Raw genomic sequence first — 22443 nt, 5'->3', positions numbered from 1 at the left:
CATATACATACAACCACTAAACCTAGTCACTACTGAGGTTGCCATGAGGTTCATCCTGACAGTAGCCTGATATAGCTGTCTCCTGAGAGGCTTTGCCAGAGCATGACAAATACAGAGGTGGACTCTTGCAGTAAACCATTGAACTCAGAATGGGGTCCCTATTGGAGGAGTTAGAGAAAGAATTGAAGGAGCTGAATTGCAACCCCATAAGAACAACAATACCTACCAACCACAGCTCCCAGGGATTAAACCATGATCCAAAGAGTATACACATGGACAGACCCATGGCTCCAGCTGCACATGTAGCAGAAGATGGCCTTGTTGGGCACCACTGGGATGAGAAGCCCTTGGTCCTGCAAAGGTTCACCCCATCTCCCAGTGTAGGGGACTGTCAGGGTAGGGAAAGTCAAGGGGGCGTGGATGGGTGGAGGAACACCCTCTTAGAAGAAGAAGAAGGGGGAGGGGATAGAGGGTTTAATGAATGGGAAACCAGGAAAGGGGATAACATTTGAAATGTAAATAAATAAATAAATAAATATCCAATAAAAATTTATTTAATTTAAAAAAAAAGAAAGACTAGAAGTCAATCATGGGTACAAGCTGACAGCCTTGTATTCTGCTCAGTATGGCTCCCTAGCCAGATCTCTGTAGATGGCTTTTGGCTATATAGTGTGCTCCAGACTTTCTATTTGGCAGCTCTCGGTTTGAGACAGCCTTCTGCTGAGAACTGAACTTTGTCAAGGACTAGCCTTCGCTTGGAGAGTTTTTGAGGAAAGGGTGTTTGGGAGAGGTAAAAGAAACAACTCCAAGTCAATCGTGGGTATAGCTATGTTCTGCTCAAGACATCTCCCCAGAGATCTCCAGACAGCTCTCTCTTGCTAGAAAAAAATGCTAAAAGCTCTCTGTATAGTTCATGGGTTTTCTGACCAAAGCCAGAAAAGCTGCTAGAAAAAAACTCTAAAAGAGCTGTGATTGCTCACTAATAGTTCTTTCTTGCAGCCTGGTCTTTTATTTACATATTAATTTAATTGTTTACCCAAGTTCCCTTTTGATTATCCTGTGAATCAGCATTTTATGAACTTAGCCTCTTGATTCTTAGAAAAGACAGCAAATATATATATATATATATGTATATATATATATACACATATATATACATATAGCAAATGAATTCAAGATCTGCCTGCCTTTGTAAGCACAGACAATAAGCTAGCTGGATGGGATCTAGCAGTTCCAACTACACCTGAGCCTAACCTAGGTCTGTTCCAGGCTGACCTTGAACTCAGGAATCTCCCTGCACAAACAATAAATTTAGCTGGGTGGCTCCTGTTCTGAGATCACTAATCCCTAAATCTTTGTATCTCTTTCCTGAGTATCTTTCTGACAAGCTGTCTCATAGTATAGCTGTCTCTGTTCTTTTAGGTCCATGAAGCCCCTCATATAATTCATATTGTATCATATAGTTCATATCGTATCTTTATATTTTGCATAGTTGAGAAATTATACATTTTTGAACTCATGTTTTCAGAGTTCTTTCCCACAGTTTTAAGGGCTGTCCTGAAGGTCACAGTCTTTACCATTTGCTAAGGACATTAGATACACTCTTGCCTTCTGGACTTATTCTCCTTCTAATTATCATTGAGTCTTTAACCTTGTCAGGGAGAACATCTCCTGAAGGAGAAACATAAGTAAATTATGTACACTGTTATACAAACAAGCCTCATGCCTAGCATCCATCAACACTTGTGGAGGCCCATGCCCTGCTAACTCTGCTCCAGGAGTGGGAACTATGTCACACTCTCCCTTTAGCAAGGCATGCAGGACTTGGCAGAACCAGGGTCCTCTGCAAGAGCAGCAAATGCTCTTTACTCAGTAGATTAATCTCTCTATGTAATTTTTTTAATGTTCTCAAATAATGGAATGCAATATGGCAGAGAAACCAGTTATATTATTCAATGTGAATTGTAGAAATATATTGTTGAAAGTAGGTAGCCATGTAATGAAGCATGCAAGTAACTTTTACAAAATTCAAAGATATGTGAAAACAATTGTTTGCTGGAGTGTATTTCAATGGCAGAGCATGTGTTTGCACAAGGCCCTTGACTTAAAACTCAGGACCAAACAAAACAAAGCAAAAAAACAAAACAACCCCCACACACAAAAAACAAAAAACAAAACCAAACACAAAACATAAAAACAAAATAAAAGAACAAGAAGCAACCAAACAAACCAACAAACAAACCCAACTGTAACTCTGGTGGGTGTAGTGGTGCATACTTGTAATTCCAGCACCGGGGGGTGAAGGCAGAGGGATTAAGAGTTCAGAGCCAGCTTTTTCTACAAAAGGAGTTTGAAGCCAGACTTGCCTTTGTCTCAAAGAAACAAACATACAAACAAAACAACAAAAACAACAATAAAAATCCAACAACAGGGCCTGAGAAATGGCTCAGTGGTTAAGAGGTCCTGAGTTCAAATCCCAGCAATCACATGTGACTCACAACAATCTGTAATGGGATCTGATGCCTTCTTCTGGTGTGTCTGAAGTCAGCTAAAGTATATATATATATATATATATACTTTATATATATACATATATATACTTTATATATATATACATATACATATATATTATATATATACATATATATACATATATACATATATATTCTTTAAAAATAATCCAACAACAATACCAAAAGACAGAGGAGCACACTATGTGTATGCCCCAGCACTCATGATTACTCAAGGGGACTGTGATTTGAGGCAATACAGGGATACTGTGTAAGTTACTATAAATGATGCAGGATAACTTTAAGCTTCAAATGAATGAGACTCAAACTATGATTTACTTATTAGGCTCAGTGCGATTACTAGGGGATTACCCCTAATCTAATTTGCTAATGCTAGTCTGACTACTATTCCAACAGTGTTCCCCAAATAGTAGTTTGAAATTTTTCTGGGTTATTTCTGTTCCAGCAGTCTGGCATCCCAGGGAGGCATTCACTCTGTCATGTGCTGCTGGTCCATCATGATTAATGGAGACCTCCTGTTCTCTGTCTTCTCCTCTGTGTTCGTTCTCTCTCTCTCTCTCTCTCTCTCTCTCTCTCTCTCTCTCTCTCTCTCTCTCTCTCTTTCTCTCTCTCTCGATTCCTACCTGTGACTCCAAGTTTGATAACTCAAACTCTACTTCTAATTCCCCCAGCAATTGACTGTTGCTAGTTTTATTTAACCAATAGTTTTAAATTGGGGTGTAAAGTTTACATTGCATCACTTGGTGTACATAAGGATCTGCTCATTGGGGGGCAACCAGATCTTGGGGGCCAGTATTTAGCATTTGAATACATAGCAGCCCCAGACCAATGCCCAACATTCCCCCCTTTGTGTCTAAAAAAGGTCCTTTCTCTTACAATAAAAAACAACATTCAGGGCTGGAGAGATGGCTTAGCAGTTAAGGGCACCAGCTGCTTTTCCAGAAATCCTGAGTAACCATAGGTAGTAACCATCTACAATTAGTTCTGATGCCCTCTTCTGACATGTAGGTATACATGCAAATAGAGTACTCAGATACATTAAACAACTATATACAGTGGGAATATATATAAAACAATTACGAAAATTATTAGGTAGGAGTTACATTCATAATGTCCAGTCCATTTAATCTCACAACTTTAGAAAAGCATTATATCATCTATTCTATCTTTATGATTTCAGAGTTCTTTATTTAGATCATTTTTATCATATATTACTAACCTAAAAATATTTTCTAAGACCAAAAAATATCTTCTAGACCCCAAAACATCTTAAGTCCTAAATAACTTAAGCTTAATTGTGAGATTATAACTATCTAGTCTTCAACTTCATCAGAGACTTAAGAAGGAATATATATTACCTGAGTATGTAGGAAGTGCAGAGCAAGCAGCTTCCAAAATTATAGAAATGACAGACACAGTTGGCTGCCTGAACAGTCCTCCAGAATTGTCTCTATAATGTTGGCGCATCCATCTCCTTCTGGCCCAGTATATCTGAGACACCTTTTGAGAAGCAGGAATTATGAAGGGCTGCATACCCTATATTGGCAGAGTTCAGCAGATGACTAACCTGCTCATTTATTTTGTACAGTATTGTTTGTATCCAGAACAATGACAGTCTTTGCCCAGTGGCAGCTTTCTGTTGGGGTGCAGAAATTGCCTCATAAACCACACAATCACTATCTCAGTCAGAGAGGGATAGTTTTTATTGAGCATTTGCCTCAGGACTGGTCAACCAGGGCCCTCGTCCAAATTCGGGAACTGAACCATAACCTTGAGTTAAGACTCTGCAGGGTTTTTAAGCCCCAAATCCACAAACATCAGTTCCAAGTTACTTCACCAATCAAGATTTAGGGATAAGGGACTTCCTTAGGAACCTGTCTTTGTTGTACATTTATCCTGCTCCCATGGGTTGGGGTATTCAGCTGTGGCAGGGGACTTGCCTCGTCTAATATTCCTGTAACTTGCCAACCAGGATGTCAGTTATCCGTGTACATGTCTCTTTTTACCAAATAGGATGTCAGTTTCCAGGGAGGTTTTGGGAACTTAAACTTTATATTGGATCACTATTCAAAATAGAAGTCGTATTCCAAATAGTTTCTTATATTAGTGTAGGTGTCTCTCTTATATTGAGGTCTATCCCAAGGGCAGTCTATACCATAAAGGCTAATACCCAGGTGCAGGAAGTGCCGTTGTGTGGTTGGTTTGGATTCAAGCTTATTGTGGGTAACTATACAAAAACAGTTTTATTGACTTTTATCCTGATTGGTTTTCAAGGGCACAGAATACAACAGAATATGCAATTAATCTTGGTATTAGAAATTGTTCTAGTAATAGCAGAAACATATGAGAAAGTTTCCTTATAGTGGCAGACTAGCCAAGTAACTATTACTTAGGCCTTACCATTCCATTGAGGCCTTAATATTTTACCTAGTCCTTAACACTTACTATATTTGAAGCAACTCCACATGGGATATTTCTGAGTCTCCTATCTTCTTCCAAGTCGACGAGGTACTATCAGGAGCTGACATGTATCAATGTCACAAAGGTCTTAAATTAAGAAAAACATCTCCAGATGCCATACTCAGAAGTCCCTGAGGTCTTTGAGGACCATTTAACTATAACACACTGGAATTGGAAAGCTTGCTTTTAGCTCCCTACTATCTGTTTAACCTAGGAAGCATCTTACTGTAATGAACTAGTCTAGAATCTAATATAACCATGAGTGTGATTGTCTATCAACTTGTATTTCTTAATTATCCTACTCAGTTTTTAATAGCAGCTTTAAAAGGACTAGAGTTTTACATTGTATCTTTGAGAATTGTGAGGTACAATGCTTCAAATCAAAGTTGAAACATAATATATATTATGTGTGTCAAAAATAACCTTAAATTTGTACCATTATACAATAATGTTGTGGGAAATAATAAAAAATGTACCATTCCAAGGGAGTGTTGGCTACTCTCTGGCCCCAGCAGTCCTGCCCCTTCCATGGCTAGCCCAATGTAGAGACCGCCCATCCCAGCCATCCACCCTCTGTAACCCTGTAAAATCAAAACTCTTGAGACTTGTAATTTATCAAGCAGATTTATATCAGTAAATTCTCACCCCACAAAACATCCACACAATGAATTCAGAGCCAATTGATATTGATATAAACTGCCTATCTAGATAAGACTTGTCCTGTAATTATGTATCCCTTACAAGATATTCAGTTACCTGTGGCCATTTAAAGCCACGTGGAATCTGAATCATTTCTCTCTTCCTCCATCTTCCTTCCTTCTCTGTCTCTCTGTACTCATCTCTAAAACTTTCAGCCCGCCTTCCTTTTCCACTGTCCAATCACAGGCGCTATCCCTATCTTTCTCCTGCCGTTTCCTGCTTACAGACAGCAATCTACATTTCCCCTTTTTTGTTCAATTGAAAGGCTGTTTTCTCTTAGATATAAATTGAGCATAACTATTACCATTCTGTAATTAATAAAGCATAAGATACACCTAACACCCAGTCTATCATTTTGTCAGTTAAATAAAGCACTCTGTCATCTATCCTAACTTAAAAAGGCTTGTAATTTTATATGTCATGTCCTGATTTAGCTTGTATACTATCTGAAAACTATCCTATTAAATATGTTCTCTCAATGCTAAATATGGCTATGAGACTATAACTAGTCTTTCAACCTGTCAGAAATCCATATGAGAATGACTAATATCATTTGAAAATATAGGAAGCCTAACACAGCTTCCAGAACTGCGACAAGTTGTAGACACAGCTGCCTACCTATACAGCCCCAATATGTCAGAAAGTTGGAACATTTTGTTTTTTGAAGTCTCAAACAAAACTTTAATTTCCTGTGCATACTCCCGTCAAATGAAGTTATTTCCTGTACACCACTTTTGCAAACTGGTCTTCTATTTCCTTTCATTCGACCTAGATCGGCTATGAGAGCAGAGAAGGATGGAGACAGCTTGTGATTTCTCTCACGAGACAGAGACCTTTCTCTTCTCCTATCTCTAGAAAGTGACCTGCTCTGGCTTTGGGAAAAGCTTCTCCTTCTTGGGGATCTGCGCTGAGGTGGAGGACTCCTCCTGTGGTAATGATGACCCCCAAGAGGGAGGCAGGCCATGATTCCGACTTTTCTTTCCACATTTGACAGTTCCACTCTTACACTCTGGCAGTCACATACTGTTCTTCCATCTAGCTCTCCGACAGCATCAGCAGCATCTTGGGGATCCTCAAATTCGATGAAAGCAAAGTCAGGAGGGTTTGAGCAGCCCACACACTTCAGAGTGGTCCATAATAGCCAAAGGCCCATTCTAATTCAGTCTTGTTCCCACTGTTTCCAAGATTACCAAAATAAACCTTACAGTCCAAGGGACAGGAATCACCATGCATTTCAAGATCCTGGATTCAAAAGGCTCAAGCTCAAAACCTAATGCTCCGACAGGCCCACCGCTTCCCTCTGCTCTGCTCCCACAGATGCTCTTGGCATCCAGTCTTCAACATTCTGACCTAGGAATCTGATAGACTTTAGTGAAACAGGAATCATTAAGGACTACCTTATTCTGTCTTGGCACAATCAAGATGTCCTAACCTGTAACTTGTGTTCTCTCAAGAACAGAACAGGTCTGTAGGAGAAATAGGCAATTTCTGCCCAGTGGCCACCTAGTCACGATGTACCTCACCTGGAGGTGGAGATGCTCAAATGCTTCTTTGAATCCACAAACCAGGAGCTGTTAGGAGCAGCTGTCTCAACAAGTGAATAAATAACATTAAATGTCCCATTCTGTGGATCTCTGATGTTTTTGAAAACTGTCTATGTAAAGTAATATGGAGTAGTCTGTTAGCTACTCTCAGCTATTTCTAATAAAATAGCTATCTGCCCTTAACTCATATGCTTAATCATCTCAGGTCACTTTGTAATGACATTTATGGAAGGGCTAGATCCAAGCCTTGTATTTTAAAATTTTTTTTTGTAACAATAGAGGAAATTTATACCAATGAAAACTTTGATTCTGCATCAAAAACAAATTCTGTACCAATGTGAGAAATTATAACTTCAACTTAGTAACAATTATAAGGATTTCTACCAAATGAGATTATGGCTGCATAATCAATTCTAGCTAATTCCTCCTTGTTAAATTATGACTATTTCTAAAATCCCCAGAAAGACAGCCTTAGAATAACCACTCCCAGCCCCCAAGTCTAGGAAACTGGGGCAATGACTCTTCACAACTATTTCCAGCTGTACACGGACACTGAGATATCTTTGAGGAGTAGGGGGAGGAAAAATGGGGGAGTTGTTTGCCACACCAACAAATGTTGTAGCATCTGATGTCTGTCCTGACTGGATCTGGTGGCTGAACGTTCTTGAGATCAGGAGTTCAAGCAGGTCAGTTCAGCAGGTCTGAGGATGGGACTCACCAAAGCTGTATATTCTGTAATATATAAGTCTCAAAACAAAATGTTAGTATCATCAAGATATCCATTCTAGATTCTCTGGAATCTAGACTTCAGGGGGGAGCCTCCCTTCATCATAACTGATCCATATAACTCTGGAAGGTGTATAGACACTAATCACCTTTTGTAAAGATGCAAAGACAAAACCTTTCTCCCAAAATAGCATGTCCTTGAGCCAGTAACCAGAAAACCTTTTTCTTTTCTTTCTTTCTTTCTTTTTTTTTTTTTTTTTTTCTGGAGCTGAGGACTGAACTCAGGGCTTTGCACTTGCTAGGCAAGCTCTCTACCACTAAGCTAAATCCCCAACCCCAGAAAAACTTTCTTAACTTTTCTCCTGGTGGAATAATATAACCACAAAACTCATACCCATTTTGAAAATGAAAACAGTCCAAAACAAACGAAGTGAACTAAATACTGTATGAGCCCATTCTTAGGATTTTTTAATTTGTCATGCCAGGAAATTAAGTTCCTGCGGAGAGTTTCCTGCAGACTGTATTACACCGTCTCTCTGTGTGCTCTCCACCTGGAGCCACGAACATCAATCTATTAATGACTTTTACAGCAGGCAATTATCCCTGCTCTTCACTTGGAGTCAGCGACTAATTTTCCTGTCCTAGTTCTGAACTGCAGGCAAGATTCCCCAGGTGATTCGGACAAAATCTTCATATGAATCTATCCTAAAAGCAACTATATCAGCCTTTGAATTAAATCATACTCCAATTAACATCTGCTAAGGATACAGACAGCTTCCATTTTCGGACTTTCTGACTCAGAGCATCCATCTTGTCTCTTTTCACAGCAGGGGACCTCAGAGCCCTCTTTTTTTGTTTCAAGGTTCAAGGCTAGGCCATCGTGTGACCTGACTCTGCCCCACTCACCAAACCTTCAAATTTTTAGCTAAATTTGTTAAATTATTTTTTAGATATGCACAGAATTTTATAAGCCTGAGAGCTACTGTTCCAGAAGAGACCTAGTCACTGTAAACAAGAAAAATAAATCAGAAGGATGTTGTGAAGATTCCAGTGTTTTAAGCAAGTATCCTCATATTCCCTTGTGGTGGAGGTGGTCCATTGAGCAGGAAGAGAAGGTGGTCATGAAGAATCCATGCTTCCTGGTTCTGCCCACATTCAACTCAGCAGTAGGTCTTGCTAAACTCCTGGAGGGCCCAGTGCTTTTTCCTTCACCAGGTTCTCAAAGTCTTCTCCCAGGACCTCATAGGTGTGCAGGACCAGTCTCGATTTCTCCGTGTCTTGCTCTTCGAGGGGAATGGCTCCCTCCAAACAGTGGAGGTGATGCACTCCCACTTTCTCAGCACCGTAAGGTGTCAGACAAAATCTTAGGCTCCTCCATCCTCATCTGAAGGATCACAGCACTACACTTGGTCTCCATGTATTGGGCATTGATGTGACTTGGACTGAGTCTTCAGTCAGTGCTCCTGAAGAAGCCTCTGCAGCAAACGGAGGCAGTGGAGAAGCACCTGGGAGTAGGTAGTTCTCTTCTTCTCCAGCAGCACCAGCTGCTCCTTCTGCTGGCCCTTGGCCTCCAGGCACTGTTGCTTCTCCCTTACTAGGCTCTCTATCAGCATCCACACCTTCACTGCTTTTAACTTGCCTCCATCAGAACCTGAACTGGGGTCAGGGTAGCAGAGCAAGGGAAGCATTTCCTCTTGAGCTGTTCCTCAACCTCCAGCTGGTGCCTAGCTTTCATCCATATGGAATCCTGTGAGGGAGGTATGAGCTCCAGAAGATCGGCCTTCTCTAGCCCTAGCAGTGGGGCCATCTCCATCTCCAGCCCAGAACCAGAGAGTTGTGTCAGCTCAGTTACAAACAGCTGTTGTTCAAGGGTCTCATGAAACTTCCACCATCAGCTCTTAGATAACTCTCTGTAAGATCTCATACTTCAGCCATGCTGTCTTATGAAGTCGAACTTCACTCCACTCCTGAGCCTGGTCCTTGGCCAGCGTGATGCTTAAACCACTTTCATCCACATGCTGGGAGAGACTAAGCAACAGCTTGCTGAAATATGGATTCTGTATGAGATCGTCCTCCGTCAGGGCACAGGGAGGGAACTGCTTATCACATACTTGCTGCAGTATTTTCACGCCTTCTCCAGGTGAGCAGAAATCTCCAGATGCCATCTGGGTTATTTTGGTATTATCATCTGGGCCACACCAAGTCCTAAGGGGGAGGGCTAACCTACACAGTTCGCCACTGGAGTTTTGAGGCCAGGGCCTGCTGGGGATGGGCGCTACCCCTAAATTTCTAACTATAGGGGCAGAATCTTAAATTTCTAGTGGATTCTTGCCTGCCACACTGAACGTCATCTGTTATAGGAAATAAAAAATGTACCATCCCACGCTAGCGCTGGCTACTCTCTGGCTCCAGCAGTCCTGCTGCTTCCATGGCGAGCCCAAGGTAGCGACCGCCCATCTTAAGGTTTTCGAGTGTGGATTCAGCTCACATTCCCAGCCATCAGTCCTCTGTGGTTAGCAGTCACAAATCCCCTGAAACCCAGTAAAATCAAAACTCTAGAGGCTTGTAATTTATCAAACAGATTTATATCAGTAAATTCTCACTCCACAAAATGTCCGCACAGTAAACTCAGAGCCAATTGATATTGATATAAACTGCCCACCTAGATAAGACAAATTGTAATGTAAACCTTAAATTTGCATCAATATACAAAATTCTATACCAGCCCAGCAAAATATAGCCTCAATATGTATCAATAGTCAAAGATCTATACCAATGTAACAAAATCTTAGTATGTAACAATATTCAAAGGTCTACACCAATGTGATATTATTGACTATAAAAATGTCCCTTGGTTTTGGAGTAGAGTGCATAATCTACCCCCTTTTCCTATTATTTCTATATTTCTCCTTTTCTTTTCTTTTCTTTTTTTTTTTTTTTTTTTGGAGCTGAGGACCAAACCCAGAGCCTTGCAATTACTAGGCAAGCACTCTACCACTGAGCTAAATCTCCAACCCCCTATTTCTCCTTTTCTTATCAACACTTTTGCCCTCTAACACTACATAAGAGAGAAAGAAGGATGGAGGAAAGAAAAAAAGAAATCTCTGAATCTCACCTCCCTATTTCACATCCTCCCTATCCAAGATCATAACTACTGTAATCATCTCTTTTTAAATGATGACAAACATTTCACACCCACTGAATGACCAAAAATCATCCACCCCACCTCTTGGGAATGGGGTGTATTTCTCTTAAAATTGCTTCCTGCTGATTTGGGGGTGAAGTATATATTTGGGTAGGGGCAGAATTTAGCATTTGAATACATAGCAGCACCAGTCCAACTCCCAATACACCATCTTAAACCGTTTTTCAAAAGCACATTGTTTATGTATGTGTGTGTGTGATATATATATATATATATATATATATATATACATATATATATATATATATATATATATCAGACTATTTACAGAGCCCAGGATCCAGGATCTAGGTTAGTTGTAAAGAGCTTGCCTTGCATGGGCAAGACCCTGAGTTCAATTCCCAGTACTCAAAACAAACCACAAAACCTTAAAAACACATTTTAAAAATAAAAATGAATTTTCTCCCTTTGGAAGAAAGCAATAAAGTGGACTCTGGGAGTCAACAGTATAGCTCAGGGTTTGTTTCTTTAATTTGGTGTTTACTTTTTTTGTATAGGTTCAACTTAAAACCAAAGGGGTTATGGCTGACTTGGTAGTTACTTGATAGTTTCTTTATATTCTTCATACTTCATAGCCAAGCACTGTGTTTATCTTGATTGCTTCTCTTTGGTATGGAGGGGAATAGGTTTCTATAAAACCAGCCAATGTGCAACTATTTCCCCTGGTCTGGAGACATGAATAATTTCTGTCTAACATTCTCCACCAGGAACTCTAAGACAGCATCAGATAGAAAACCATTTCAAGACAGAAGAACAGTATTTGGATTTATAATGTTGCACACCAAAGTATGCTTTTTTTGTTAACAAGATGCTGAAGATAGTTTCATTTTGTAATTTTTACACAGCTTCCAAAAGTTTTATTTTTCTTTCCTACCGACAGTGGGGTACAGTCCTTTTTCTCTTACTATCTCAAAGTTTTAGTTTCTCTTGTTTTCCGAAGAAAAATTCTTCCCTTGGGGCTGGAAGATGGCTTAGCAGTTCACTTAAGGTATCTCACAACTGGTAGTTTCAGAAAATCCCTCCACAGGCACCAGCATGAGCCCACACAGAGACATACAAATACATTAATCTTTCTAAAAACAAAGAATAGGGAGGCAGGTATGGTAGCGCACACACCTTTGGTCCCAGCATTTGGAAGGCAAAAACAGCAGGGTAACCCAGAGAGACACTGTCTCAAAACCAAACCAAATACCAGAAACGAAGGGACGGGGAGGGCAGCAGAGCTGTTGCAGGGATTCAGAGCAGCACATAGGCACATAATACAAAATAAATGAAAATAAATATTAACAACAACAAAAAACAAAGCTTTCCTTGCTTCTCTTCTGGTTGACACTGGTTTTTCTTTTACAAATTTACATGTGGAGCACAATAGTAGAGCATTCACCTAGTGTGAACAATGTTCTGGAATCTATCCTCAACATCCTAAGAAAAGTATGCTGGATAGCAAACTCTCTAAAACTGCCTAAAGATTTATTTGATGTGTTTGGGTGTTTTGTATATATCTCTGTGTGTCCCTGCTGTGCTCACAGAGGTAAAAGAACCCCTGGGACTGGGGACTGCAGCCAGAGACAATTGTGAACCATCATGTAAATGCTGGGAATCCAACCAGGATCCTCTTTTGTTGTTTTGGAGACAAGCTCTTTTTTTTTTAATTGCCCTGGCTGTCCTAGAAGTCTAAACTAGCCTCAGATTCAGAGATCTGCCTTCCTGTCCCTCCTCTGCTGAGATTAAAGGTGGTGTGTACCACCATGCCCAGCTAAGGTGTGTACCACCATGCCCAGCCCCCAGCCTGGGTTTCCTTGGCCGTGGTAATATCCGTCTAACTCTCTCCTCTGTTTTTCACCACAGTCTCCATGTAGCCTAGGTCTGCCTCAGAACTGTGTAATACGTGTTTCGCACAGAGTAAGGTCTAAAATATGCGTCTAAAATAATGTACAGATCTTGTATTTTGTTCAGTCAAATCTCTCCACCGTGAAGACAATTTCTTTGATTTAAACAAATATGTACACGTGGGTTCTTGAATGTTCACAGAGGTCAATGCACAGTGTGTTTGCCAGAAAGGCAAGGTTGGCCGGTCAGCGAGTCCCAGAGATCCTTTTATCTCTACCTCTCCAGTGCTGGCATTACTATTACTATTATTATTATTATTATTATTATTATTATTATTATTATTATTATTATTATTATTATTATTATATCAGTACACTATAGCTGTCTTCAGACACACCAGAAGAGGGCATCAGATCTCATTACAGATGGTTGTGAGTCACCATGTAGTTGCCGGGGTTTGAACTCAGGACCTCTGGAAGAGCAGTCGGTGCCCTTAACCACTCACTGAGCCATTTATCCAGCCACCAAGTGCCAGCATTACTAACATCAAACTGTGCTTTTTACCTGGGTAACTCAGGCCCTAATATTTTACCCATTGGCTGCCTCCACTTCCAGTACCAGGGTTACATGCGCACACCACTATGGCAAGCTTCTTTCTGAAGGCGGTTCTGAGAAACCCGGCCACTGTTGGCCCCGCCTAGCTGTGCCCGCCTGTTCTTAGGGAAGCTTCAGACAGCTTAGGGCCAGGCGAAAGTCTACTTGCCTTCTAGCTGCGATCGTTCCGCTCGCTCACATGGGCCGCATTCGGCTCCCCCAGCGCGACTTCCGGGGCGGGCAGGCCGTGGCTTCCGGCGCAAGGCCCAGCGATCTCTCTGCCTAGGCCGAATGGCGGCCCCGCTGCTCCACACGCGCTTGTCGAGCGACGTGGCGGCTACGGGCTCTGCCACGCTGAGTGCGTCGCGGACTGGGTAAGATCTGGACGACCTCCGCCTGCGTGTGCGGGGCTCGAGCCGGCTGAGAGCGCTCGGGGTGTGACTAGGGCTCGGAGGGGTCCTGGCGTGCGGGCTTGGCCCAAGTGCGCAGGAGCCACTGGTCCTCTCTGCCCGGGCGAAGCTGCGTTAGCGAGTCTTGTCTGTTCCATTGTCTTCCACTCACTCTTGGGGGCACCCTTTTGGGACTATAGGCAAATCGTCCGCTCCTTTTTTCTTCCCTCTCTTGGCTAAGACGTGGACGGCATTTCCAGGGTTTTGTATATCCAGGGGAAAGCTGTCACTGGAGACCTATTGAATCGCCAAAATTTTGTTTGAAATTTGTTTCTGCAGAAGCGAGCAGTAGCATAGTGGAACCATATATTACCATATATTATCTAAGCAATCGGTTTTTTGGTTTTTTTGGTTTTTGGTTTTTTGTTTTTGCCTAACATTTAAAAATGCCTATTCCTATAAAACATTTGGAAGCTAATCTAAACAAAGTAAACCTTGTACAGAATAATAATAGTTGTTTATGAAGTATGTACATGCTGTGTTAAGAAGACACTGGGGACATTAGCTTATCCAGAGACTAATGTTCTCATACTCAACAGAACTGGAGGTGGGGAAGTGGGGGTGGGCAATAAACGGATAAGATAGTTTCAGGTATAGTTTCAGTAAATGCTGTGAAGAACTACAACTTTACAGCAGGATAAATAAAGGGTGAGTGTGAGAGGTTCTGGTGAAAAAGGCCTCTGACATTTGAGCTCCAGCCTTGTGTGTGTGTGTGTGTGTGTGTGTGTGTGTGTGTGTGTGTGTGTATGAAGGGTGTTTCTAACAGTGAGTAGCAAGTGGAATGGGAACCAGCTTGACAAGTTTGAGGAATAAAAAGGACATCATACTTTTAACAAACGATTGTATCATGACATCAGAGTTAGGAAAGGTGGATGGTTAAACAGGATCTTACAGGGTTAATATAGGAATACAGAGGTTTTTTTTTTTTAATTCTATTTTTTCCCTTCCCTTACTCTTAAAAAAAATAAAATAAAATTTGAGATCTCACTCTGTAGCCTAGGTCTGCCTCATCTTCCCAAATGTTGCTTTCTAAGTATTAGGAGTTTGAGTTTGAATTCTTATTGTAAGTGCTGCAAGAAGACAGTTTTAGTGAGTGAAGAGTGGATTCGTGGGGGAGAAGGTTGGAAGCAGGTATATATATCATTTAAGAAACTTAAACCTCATCACACAAAATGATGTTGGTTTAGTAATGCTTACTGTTGTCATTCTCTGTCATGAATTTAACAACTGGTATTCCTGGTTCTTCAGGCTTTCAAACATGCTTGCATTAGAGAGTGATTTCTTCAGTTCTCCCCCAAGAAAAACTGTTCGGTTTGGTGGAACTGTGACAGACGTCTTACTGAAGTACAAAAAGGTATGAGGAGATCTGGGCTTTACCTTGATAGGGTTTGGTTTAATGGGTGCTATACTGAAGAGCAAACTATCAAGACTTTGCATTCCTCCTGAGTACACCCCCAAAGCAAACAAACACAGCAGTAACAGAACAAGGTGAACTTTAGTGTTTATGTGTGCATTTATGATTTACGTTTCTCAGTGGTGGGCACTGGAACTAGAACCTTGTCCACACCAGGAAAACAGTTCTAGTTGAGCTCCGTCCTTAGGCTAAAGATAAATTTCACTCCGGGCTTGGTGGCTTGTGCCTTTAATCCTAGCATTTGAAGGCAGCAGGTGAATCCCTGAGTTTGAGACTAGCCTCTGTCTAAAACAGAGGTTCTCAACTTTCCTAATGCTTTGACCCTTTTAATACAGTTTCTCATGTTGCGGTGACCCCCAACCATAGAATTATTTTCTTTGCTACTTCATAACTGTAATTTTGCTATGGTTATGACTTATAATGTAAGTATCTGTGCTGTCTGATGGTCTTAGGCGACACCAGTGAAAGGGGTTCAGTCCCCAAAAGGGTAGACATCCACAGGTTGAGAACTGCTAGACTAAAAAGATGGAATGGAGGGAAATATTTAGTGAATATTTAGTGAAATAGAATATTTAGTGATGTGCATGATTCTGTAAGCTTAAAGGTAACCAAAACAAGTGTGGTGAGGTTTAAGACTTAAAATGCCGTATATATCTTGAAAACTAGCAAGTGCTAAAATTAAAGAAGTTAGAGTAACTGTTGTTCGTTTGTGTAGCCCTGTCTGATGTCTAACTCCAGTCTTCTTGCCTTAAGCTTGGAACTACACTTACTCTGATTAAATAGCTTTGTATTCTTTTGAGATGGCGTCTTCCTGTATAGCTCTGGCTGGCCCAGAACTGCTTTGTGGCCTGTGCTGGCCTTGAACTTATAGAGATCTAGCTGTCTTTGCCTTCTTACTGTGTAACCCCATGCCTGGCTCTACTAAACCATCCCCCTTCCCCCACCTTCTTTCTCTTCTCCAAGACAGGGATTCTCTGTGTAGTCCTGTCTGTTCTGGAATTCTCTTTTTAGGCCAGAGACCCGCCTGCCTCTGGCTCCCGAGTACTGGGATTAAAGGCATGGACACCATTGCCCGGTACCATTTTATCTCTTCAGGAGTTACCTAAGCTTTACTGTAGAAGAATACGTTAGCGATCTTTGGTTTTGTTAAGTGCTTCTTCTAGATGTTGTGTTTTATAATTTCCACATAGAGCAATACATTTAAATAGATGCTATCTAAATTCATGGTGGCATGTATCATTACAGTGCTTTTTATTCATACTTTTAGAAGTCTCATTAGAATATTCTGTAGTATGCAAGTGTCCACATACCTATATAGCTGGATGAGTGGCTGTTTATGCCTCCCTTGTCCTAGACCTCTGATTCTGGTAACAGAAGTTCCTTGTTGCTTTGGTTGTTTTTCTTTGCTAGGATCAAACCTCGGATAGGCCCTCTACCACTAAGCTGTAACTATAGGCCTTGTGTTTTTTACTTTTTATATTTGAGATAGGGTTGTGTAGATGGGTGGCCTTAGACTTGCTTTCTGAATAGCTAGGATTATGGGCATATAAAGCAGCCAGGCCTGCCTTAAATGTGAATTCTTAAAAGGCTTATAGTCTTGACTTTATTACTGTGAGGGTGTGTGGAAGTTTCACAGTTCCTTTTGCAATTCCATCAGATACTAAGGCATAATAGAAATTCTATTGATATTTAAAGGAAACCATAGTAATTGCACTTTGTAATTTTCTCGTTTCTTTGTTTAGGGTGAAACAAATGACTTAGAGTTGTTGAAGAACCAGCTGTCTGATCCTGATATAAAGGTAATTTTAAAAAGTAATTTTACTATATTTATCACTTTTAATTATTTTTGCACATGTGTGCATACCCATGTGTGCATAACCATGCATGCTACAGCAAGGGTGGGAGTTGGCTCTGTCCTTCTACCATGTGGGTCTCTTGGGTTGACTCCAGGCTGCCATATTTGTACCAATGGTCCTAGTTTGTCTTTTAGAGTTTGCTCTCTATGATCCTGTCTTATTTAACTCTGTGGTTATCAACTAGGAGCAATCTTGTCATCCGTTGGTCACTTAACAATGGCTGGACCCACCTTTGGTTATCAGAAGTAGAGGAAGAACTCCTGGTATCTAGTGGTTGGATGACTAAGCTGCCTCTTCTACCCATATGGTGACTAAAGGGGGTGGGCTAGAGAGATTGAAGCAGTGGTTATGAGCACTTGGTGTTATTTCAGAAGACCCAGGTTCTGTTCCCAGCACCCACAGGACAGCTAACAACTCTCTGTAACTTTTTTCAGGGGCTATGAAACCTTTTGTTCTCTCCTGCATGTACACGGTGCATGTACATACATGCTGGCAGAACACTTATACCCATAACATTTTTTTAAAAAGGGGGGAGCAAGAAGACTCAATGAGTTGATATCTAAGATGTCTTAGAGCAGCCTCCAACCTGAAGTAAGGATGATTTGCTATGATTAGCTGTGATTTTGCTTCTGTTCACAGTCTGTACACCCCCCATTCCTCCTGACCTTTTTTTCATTTAAGTCAATTTATTACTACTCTAATTACTTGACAAAAGTTACCAGTGATTATATTTTTATCCCTAGTAATTTTTCATTTCCTCCTTTCTTGAGAGACAGATCTGTACATAGCCCTGGCTGTTCTGGAACTATGTAGACCAGGCCAGCCCCAATGAGAGCCTTCTGCCTCTGCATAGATAGTTCTGAGATTAAAGGTGTGTGCCACCACCCCTGGCCTATCCCACTAATCCCTCACATGCTCATTTCAGTGGGTATTTGCTAGCCTTCTACCCAGTCAGCAGTTGACACTGTTGCCCACCCTTACTTCATGTCCTTGACCTTTCTGTCCTCGTAGGTTCTTTATTATATACATTATTGTTTGATAGGTTCTTAACTTTGGTATTGAATGTTTTTTTTCTTAAGATTTACTTTACATGTATGAGTATTTGCCTGTATGTGTCTGTGTTCACTATGTGTGTGTACACCTGGTGCCCGTGGAGCCCATATGTTGTGAGCAGCTATGTGGGTGTTGGAAACTGAATCCAGGCCCTCTGGAAGACAAATAGGTACTCTTCACCTACTTGAGCCGCCTTTCCAGCCCTGAATCTTTTTTTTTTTTTTTAAGTTTATTTAATGTATGTGAATACACTGTTACCGTCTTCTTCAGACACACCAGAAGAAAACATTGGATTCCATTACAGATGGTTGTGAGCCACCATGTGGTTGCTGGGAATTGAACTTAGGACCTTGGGGAGAGCAGTCAGTGCTCTTAACCACTGAGCCATCTCTCCAGCCTCTAGCCCCTAGCACTGAATTTTTAAAAGCATTTTTTAAAGCTCTGAATTTTTTAACATGATTCTTTTATTTTACTCAGTAGTCATCCTGTGTGATCCCTGCAGGCTCTGAAATCTACCTCTAAGTTGGTAACTCCTGAATGCATGTGCTGTAGCTCTTGTGGACCTAAGACATTGCCTCTACCAGAATTGTTAATGTGCTCCAATATGACTGGTCATACTCATCTCTTCCCCAAACCCTCTTCTTTATAGCCTTCTGTATACTAAACTGGTTTATTGATTAAACCAGTTCTTGAGCTAGGAATGTTGTAGTCTTTCTCACCTATAGCAATTGTTCATCCATGTTGATGCAAAAAAAAAAAAAAAAAGAGAGTGTTTCATGTGTGGCTTTATTGGTGCTCTCAAGTCTTAGTTCTTCTAATGACTTCACTCTTTAGATCCTGCCAGTCTGTCTTCCTCCCTGTAGATGCATTCTGAACAGTGCAGCCTGACTCGTCAGTCCATGGGCATGCCTAGGCATGTCATCCCTTACTTAAAACCTTTCTATCTGTAGAAGAATGAAGATTAACCTTCAGTACAGATGATAACAGTTGTCTTCCGTGCTTAGTCTTAAGAGATACTTCATATTTTTTTTTTTTTTTTTTTTTTTTTTTTTATTAACTTGAGTATTTCTTATATACATTTCGAGTGTTATTCCCTTTCCCGGTTTCCGGGCAAACATCCCCCTCCCCCCTCCCCTTCCTTATGGGTGTTCCCCTCCCAACCCTCCCCCCATTGCCGCCCTCCCCCCATAGACTAGTTCACTGTGGGTTCAGTCTTAGCAGGACCCAGGGCTTCCCCTTCCACTGGTGCTCTTACTAGGATATTCATTGCTACCTATGGGGTCAGAGTCCAGGGTCAGTCCATGTATAGTCTTTAGAGATACTTCATATTTTAAATCTGTCACTCTTCACCTGTATGTCTGAATGTCTTTTCTTTGTGGCTGAAGGTTTGTTTTCCTTAACACTTTATTGGAACATTGGCTCTGACAACATTGCTTCTTCCCAGGGTGAGGTTTTGCATACGCACGTTAGTGCCCTTGTGTAAAATAGGAGATGAGTAGTACCTGCTTTGTGAACAGTAGTAAGGAATGCATGAGTTAACATGCGATACAATCTTAGAGCACTGCCTGTAATCTCCAAGCTGCTGAGACGTCAGCTGCTTTGAGCCTTCTCTGGTTCTCTTAAGCAGATGATGTCTCCTTCATTGTGTCTGTTTCCCAGACCTCAGCAGACCTTTCTGCTTCCATGCCTGGCATGCATGGCTTCTGTGCTCTGGGTGGCACTTCTTTGCTCATTAGAGTCACTTGTTAGATAGTCACTGTGTGCTAGAGCTGAACAGAATTACTTTGTATTCTGAAAACATGCTTTCTCTCTGTTAGAATGTTACCCACAAATATATAACTCTTTAAGAGCTCCTGAGATTTAAGGCTTTTCTTTCCTTCTGTAGTTTCTTCTGCAGTCTTTGTGCTGCACTGTAGTGTCTTTGTGCTGCACTGTAGTGTCTTTGTGCTGCACTGTAGTGTCTTTGTGCTGCACTGTAGTGTCTGTGCGTTGCACTGTAGTGTCTGTGCGTTGCACTGTAGTGTCTGTGCGTTGCACTGTAGTGTCTGTGCGTTGCACTGTAGTGTCTTTGTGTTGCACTGTAGTGTCTGTGCGTTGCACTGTAGTGTCTGTGCGTTGCACTGTAGTGTCTTTGTGTTGCACTGTAGTGTCTGTGTGTTGCACTGTAGTGTCTTTGTGCTGCACTGTAGTGTCTTTGTGCTGCACTGTAGTGTCTATGCGTTGCACTGTAGTGTCTTTGTGCTGCACTGTAGTTTCTTTGAACAGATTTTCCTCACTCTGAGGCTGTATCTCAGAGCTTGAATGGAGCCCTCAGAACATCTTTTTTTTTTAAACTTTAATAAATACATTTAGCATGGTAGTTCACACCTTTAGTCCCAGGACTAGGGAGGCAAAGGCAGGTACAGGCAGATCTCTATGAGTTTGAGGCCAGCCTGGTCTACTTTGGGAGTTCTTGGACAGCCAGGGCTATATATGGAGACCCAATCTCAAAAACAAAAGAGAAATAACCAAACTAACCCCATTTTACATATGTGGGGGGGGGTGAGAGGTGGGTTGTATATACCACAACATGTGTAGAGATCAGAAAACAACTTTTAGGAGTCTTTCAGGAATCTGTCTCTTCTCCCACTATGGGACATGAGGATCGTGATTGCTCAACAAGATCTTTTACCTGTTGAACATCGCATCAGCTTCCTCCCTTCCAAAATATAGATGTATGTATGTGTATATATATTTGTGTGTGTGTGAAACCTGGAAGTTGAACTTGGGTTCTCTGCAAGAACAATGAGTTCTCCAGCCTCAGTCCCAGTTTTCTGTATTGTGTAGTAGTTTTGGGGTTAAACTGGGTTTTGAGTACTGCTAACTCGAACTTTTGTGCTGCTTCTAAGCCCCGCCCATCTCAGCAGATTCTTGGCACAGAAAGAATGATAGCAGTTGTGGCTGCCTTCTTCAGAGTGCTGTGTGTGCTCTGTTCCTAATCAGGGCTCCCTGAGGCTGACTGTTCTTGTAGTTCTTACTCTTTCAGTGTTGGCGATTGAGAGCTAAGATGTAAGCATGCTAGGCACGGCTGTGTCATTGAGCCGCAGCCCCAGGTTTTGTTTTGTTCTGTTCTGTTGGGGTTTAGAAGCTGTAAAGTGTAGGCTTTTCTCAAACTTGAGGCCTTCCTCCCACTCTTTGTGAATGTTGGAGTTACAGATAGGTGCCACTGTGTCTTGTGGCTGATTGGCTTTTTTTATTAAAAAGCTTAAATTTTTTATTTATTTTTGTGTGTGGGCACAGGCAGAAATAAAAGGACTTGTAGATTCAGAGTTTTTTTTTTTTTTTCATCTTTATTAACTTGAGTATTTCTTATTTACATTTTAATTGTTATTCCCCTTCCCGGTTTCTGGGCCAACATCCCCCTAACTCCTCTCCCTTCCCTTCTGTATGGGTGTTCCCCTCCCCATCCTTCCCCCATTACCGCCCTCCCCCCAACAATCACATTCACTGGGGGTTCAGTCTTGGCAGGACCAAGGGCTTCCCCTTCCACTGGTGCTCTTACTAGGATATTCATTGCTACCTATGAGGTCAGAGTCCAGGGTCAGTCCATGTATAGTCTTTAGGTAGTGGCTTAGTCCCTGGAAGCTCTGGTTGCTTGGCATTGTTGTTCATATGGGTCCCGAGCCCCTTCAAGCTCTTCCAGTTCTTTCTCTGAATCCTTCAACGGGGGTCCCATTCTCAGTTCAGTGGTTTGCTGCTGGCATTCGCCTATGTATTTGCTGTATTCTGGCTGTGTCTCTCAGGAGAGATCTATATCCGGTTCCTGTCAGCCTGTACTTCTTTGCTTCATCCATCTTATCTAATTGGGTGGCTGTATATGTATGGGCCACATGTGGGGCAGGCTCTGAATGGGTGTTCCTTCAGCCTCTGTTCTAACCTTTGCCTCCCTATTCCCTGCCAAGGGTATTCTTGTTCCCCTTTTAAAGAAGAGATTCAGAGTTTTTAAAGATGATTATTTCTTGTGTACAGGTGTTTTCCCTTTTGTGTATGTGTGGGCACAGTGCACATTGCTGTGGTCTAAAGAAGCCAGAGGAGAGTGTTGG

General features: G+C 41.5%; 1 protein-coding gene, 1 non-coding gene and 2 pseudogenes across 4 annotated transcripts in view; 1 reads left to right on the top strand and 3 right to left on the bottom strand.

Annotated features, from left to right (window-relative positions):
- Positions 1-913: 913 nt before the first annotated feature.
- LOC120095382 (U7 small nuclear RNA) lies at positions 914-977 on the bottom strand. The gene has a single exon (XR_015632450.1). It is a non-coding gene; the product is annotated as a U7 small nuclear RNA (small nuclear RNA).
- Positions 978-6355: 5378 nt separating this feature from the next.
- Srsf3-ps11 (serine and arginine rich splicing factor 3, pseudogene 11) lies at positions 6356-7005 on the bottom strand (annotated as a pseudogene).
- A 2048-nt stretch (positions 7006-9053) lies between these two features.
- Positions 9054-10269, bottom strand: Haus4-ps1 (HAUS augmin-like complex, subunit 4, pseudogene 1; annotated as a pseudogene).
- Positions 10270-13860: 3591 nt separating this feature from the next.
- Positions 13861-22443, top strand: part of Rrn3 (RNA polymerase I transcription factor RRN3) — a 35312-nt gene continuing 26729 nt past the window's right edge. For 2 of the 3 annotated variants that reach the window (NM_001443612.1, NM_001135846.2), the window contains exons 1-3: positions 13869-13963; positions 15287-15392; positions 17195-17251. In NM_001443612.1, coding sequence (NP_001430541.1) covers positions 13881-13963; positions 15287-15392; positions 17195-17251 — 246 coding nt within the window. In that variant the 5' untranslated portion in view covers positions 13869-13880. Of the gene's footprint in view, positions 13964-15286; positions 15393-17194; positions 17252-22443 lie in introns of all 3 variants that reach the window. The other variant, XR_015630715.1, reaches the window with a different exon arrangement.

The sequence above is a fragment of the Rattus norvegicus genome, chromosome 10 (assembly GCF_021556685.1).
Source record: "Rattus norvegicus strain SHRSP/BbbUtx chromosome 10, alternate assembly SHRSP_T2T, whole genome shotgun sequence".
Lineage (NCBI taxonomy): Eukaryota > Metazoa > Chordata > Mammalia > Rodentia > Muridae > Rattus > Rattus norvegicus.
This window is presented reverse-complemented; position numbering and strand designations above follow the sequence as displayed.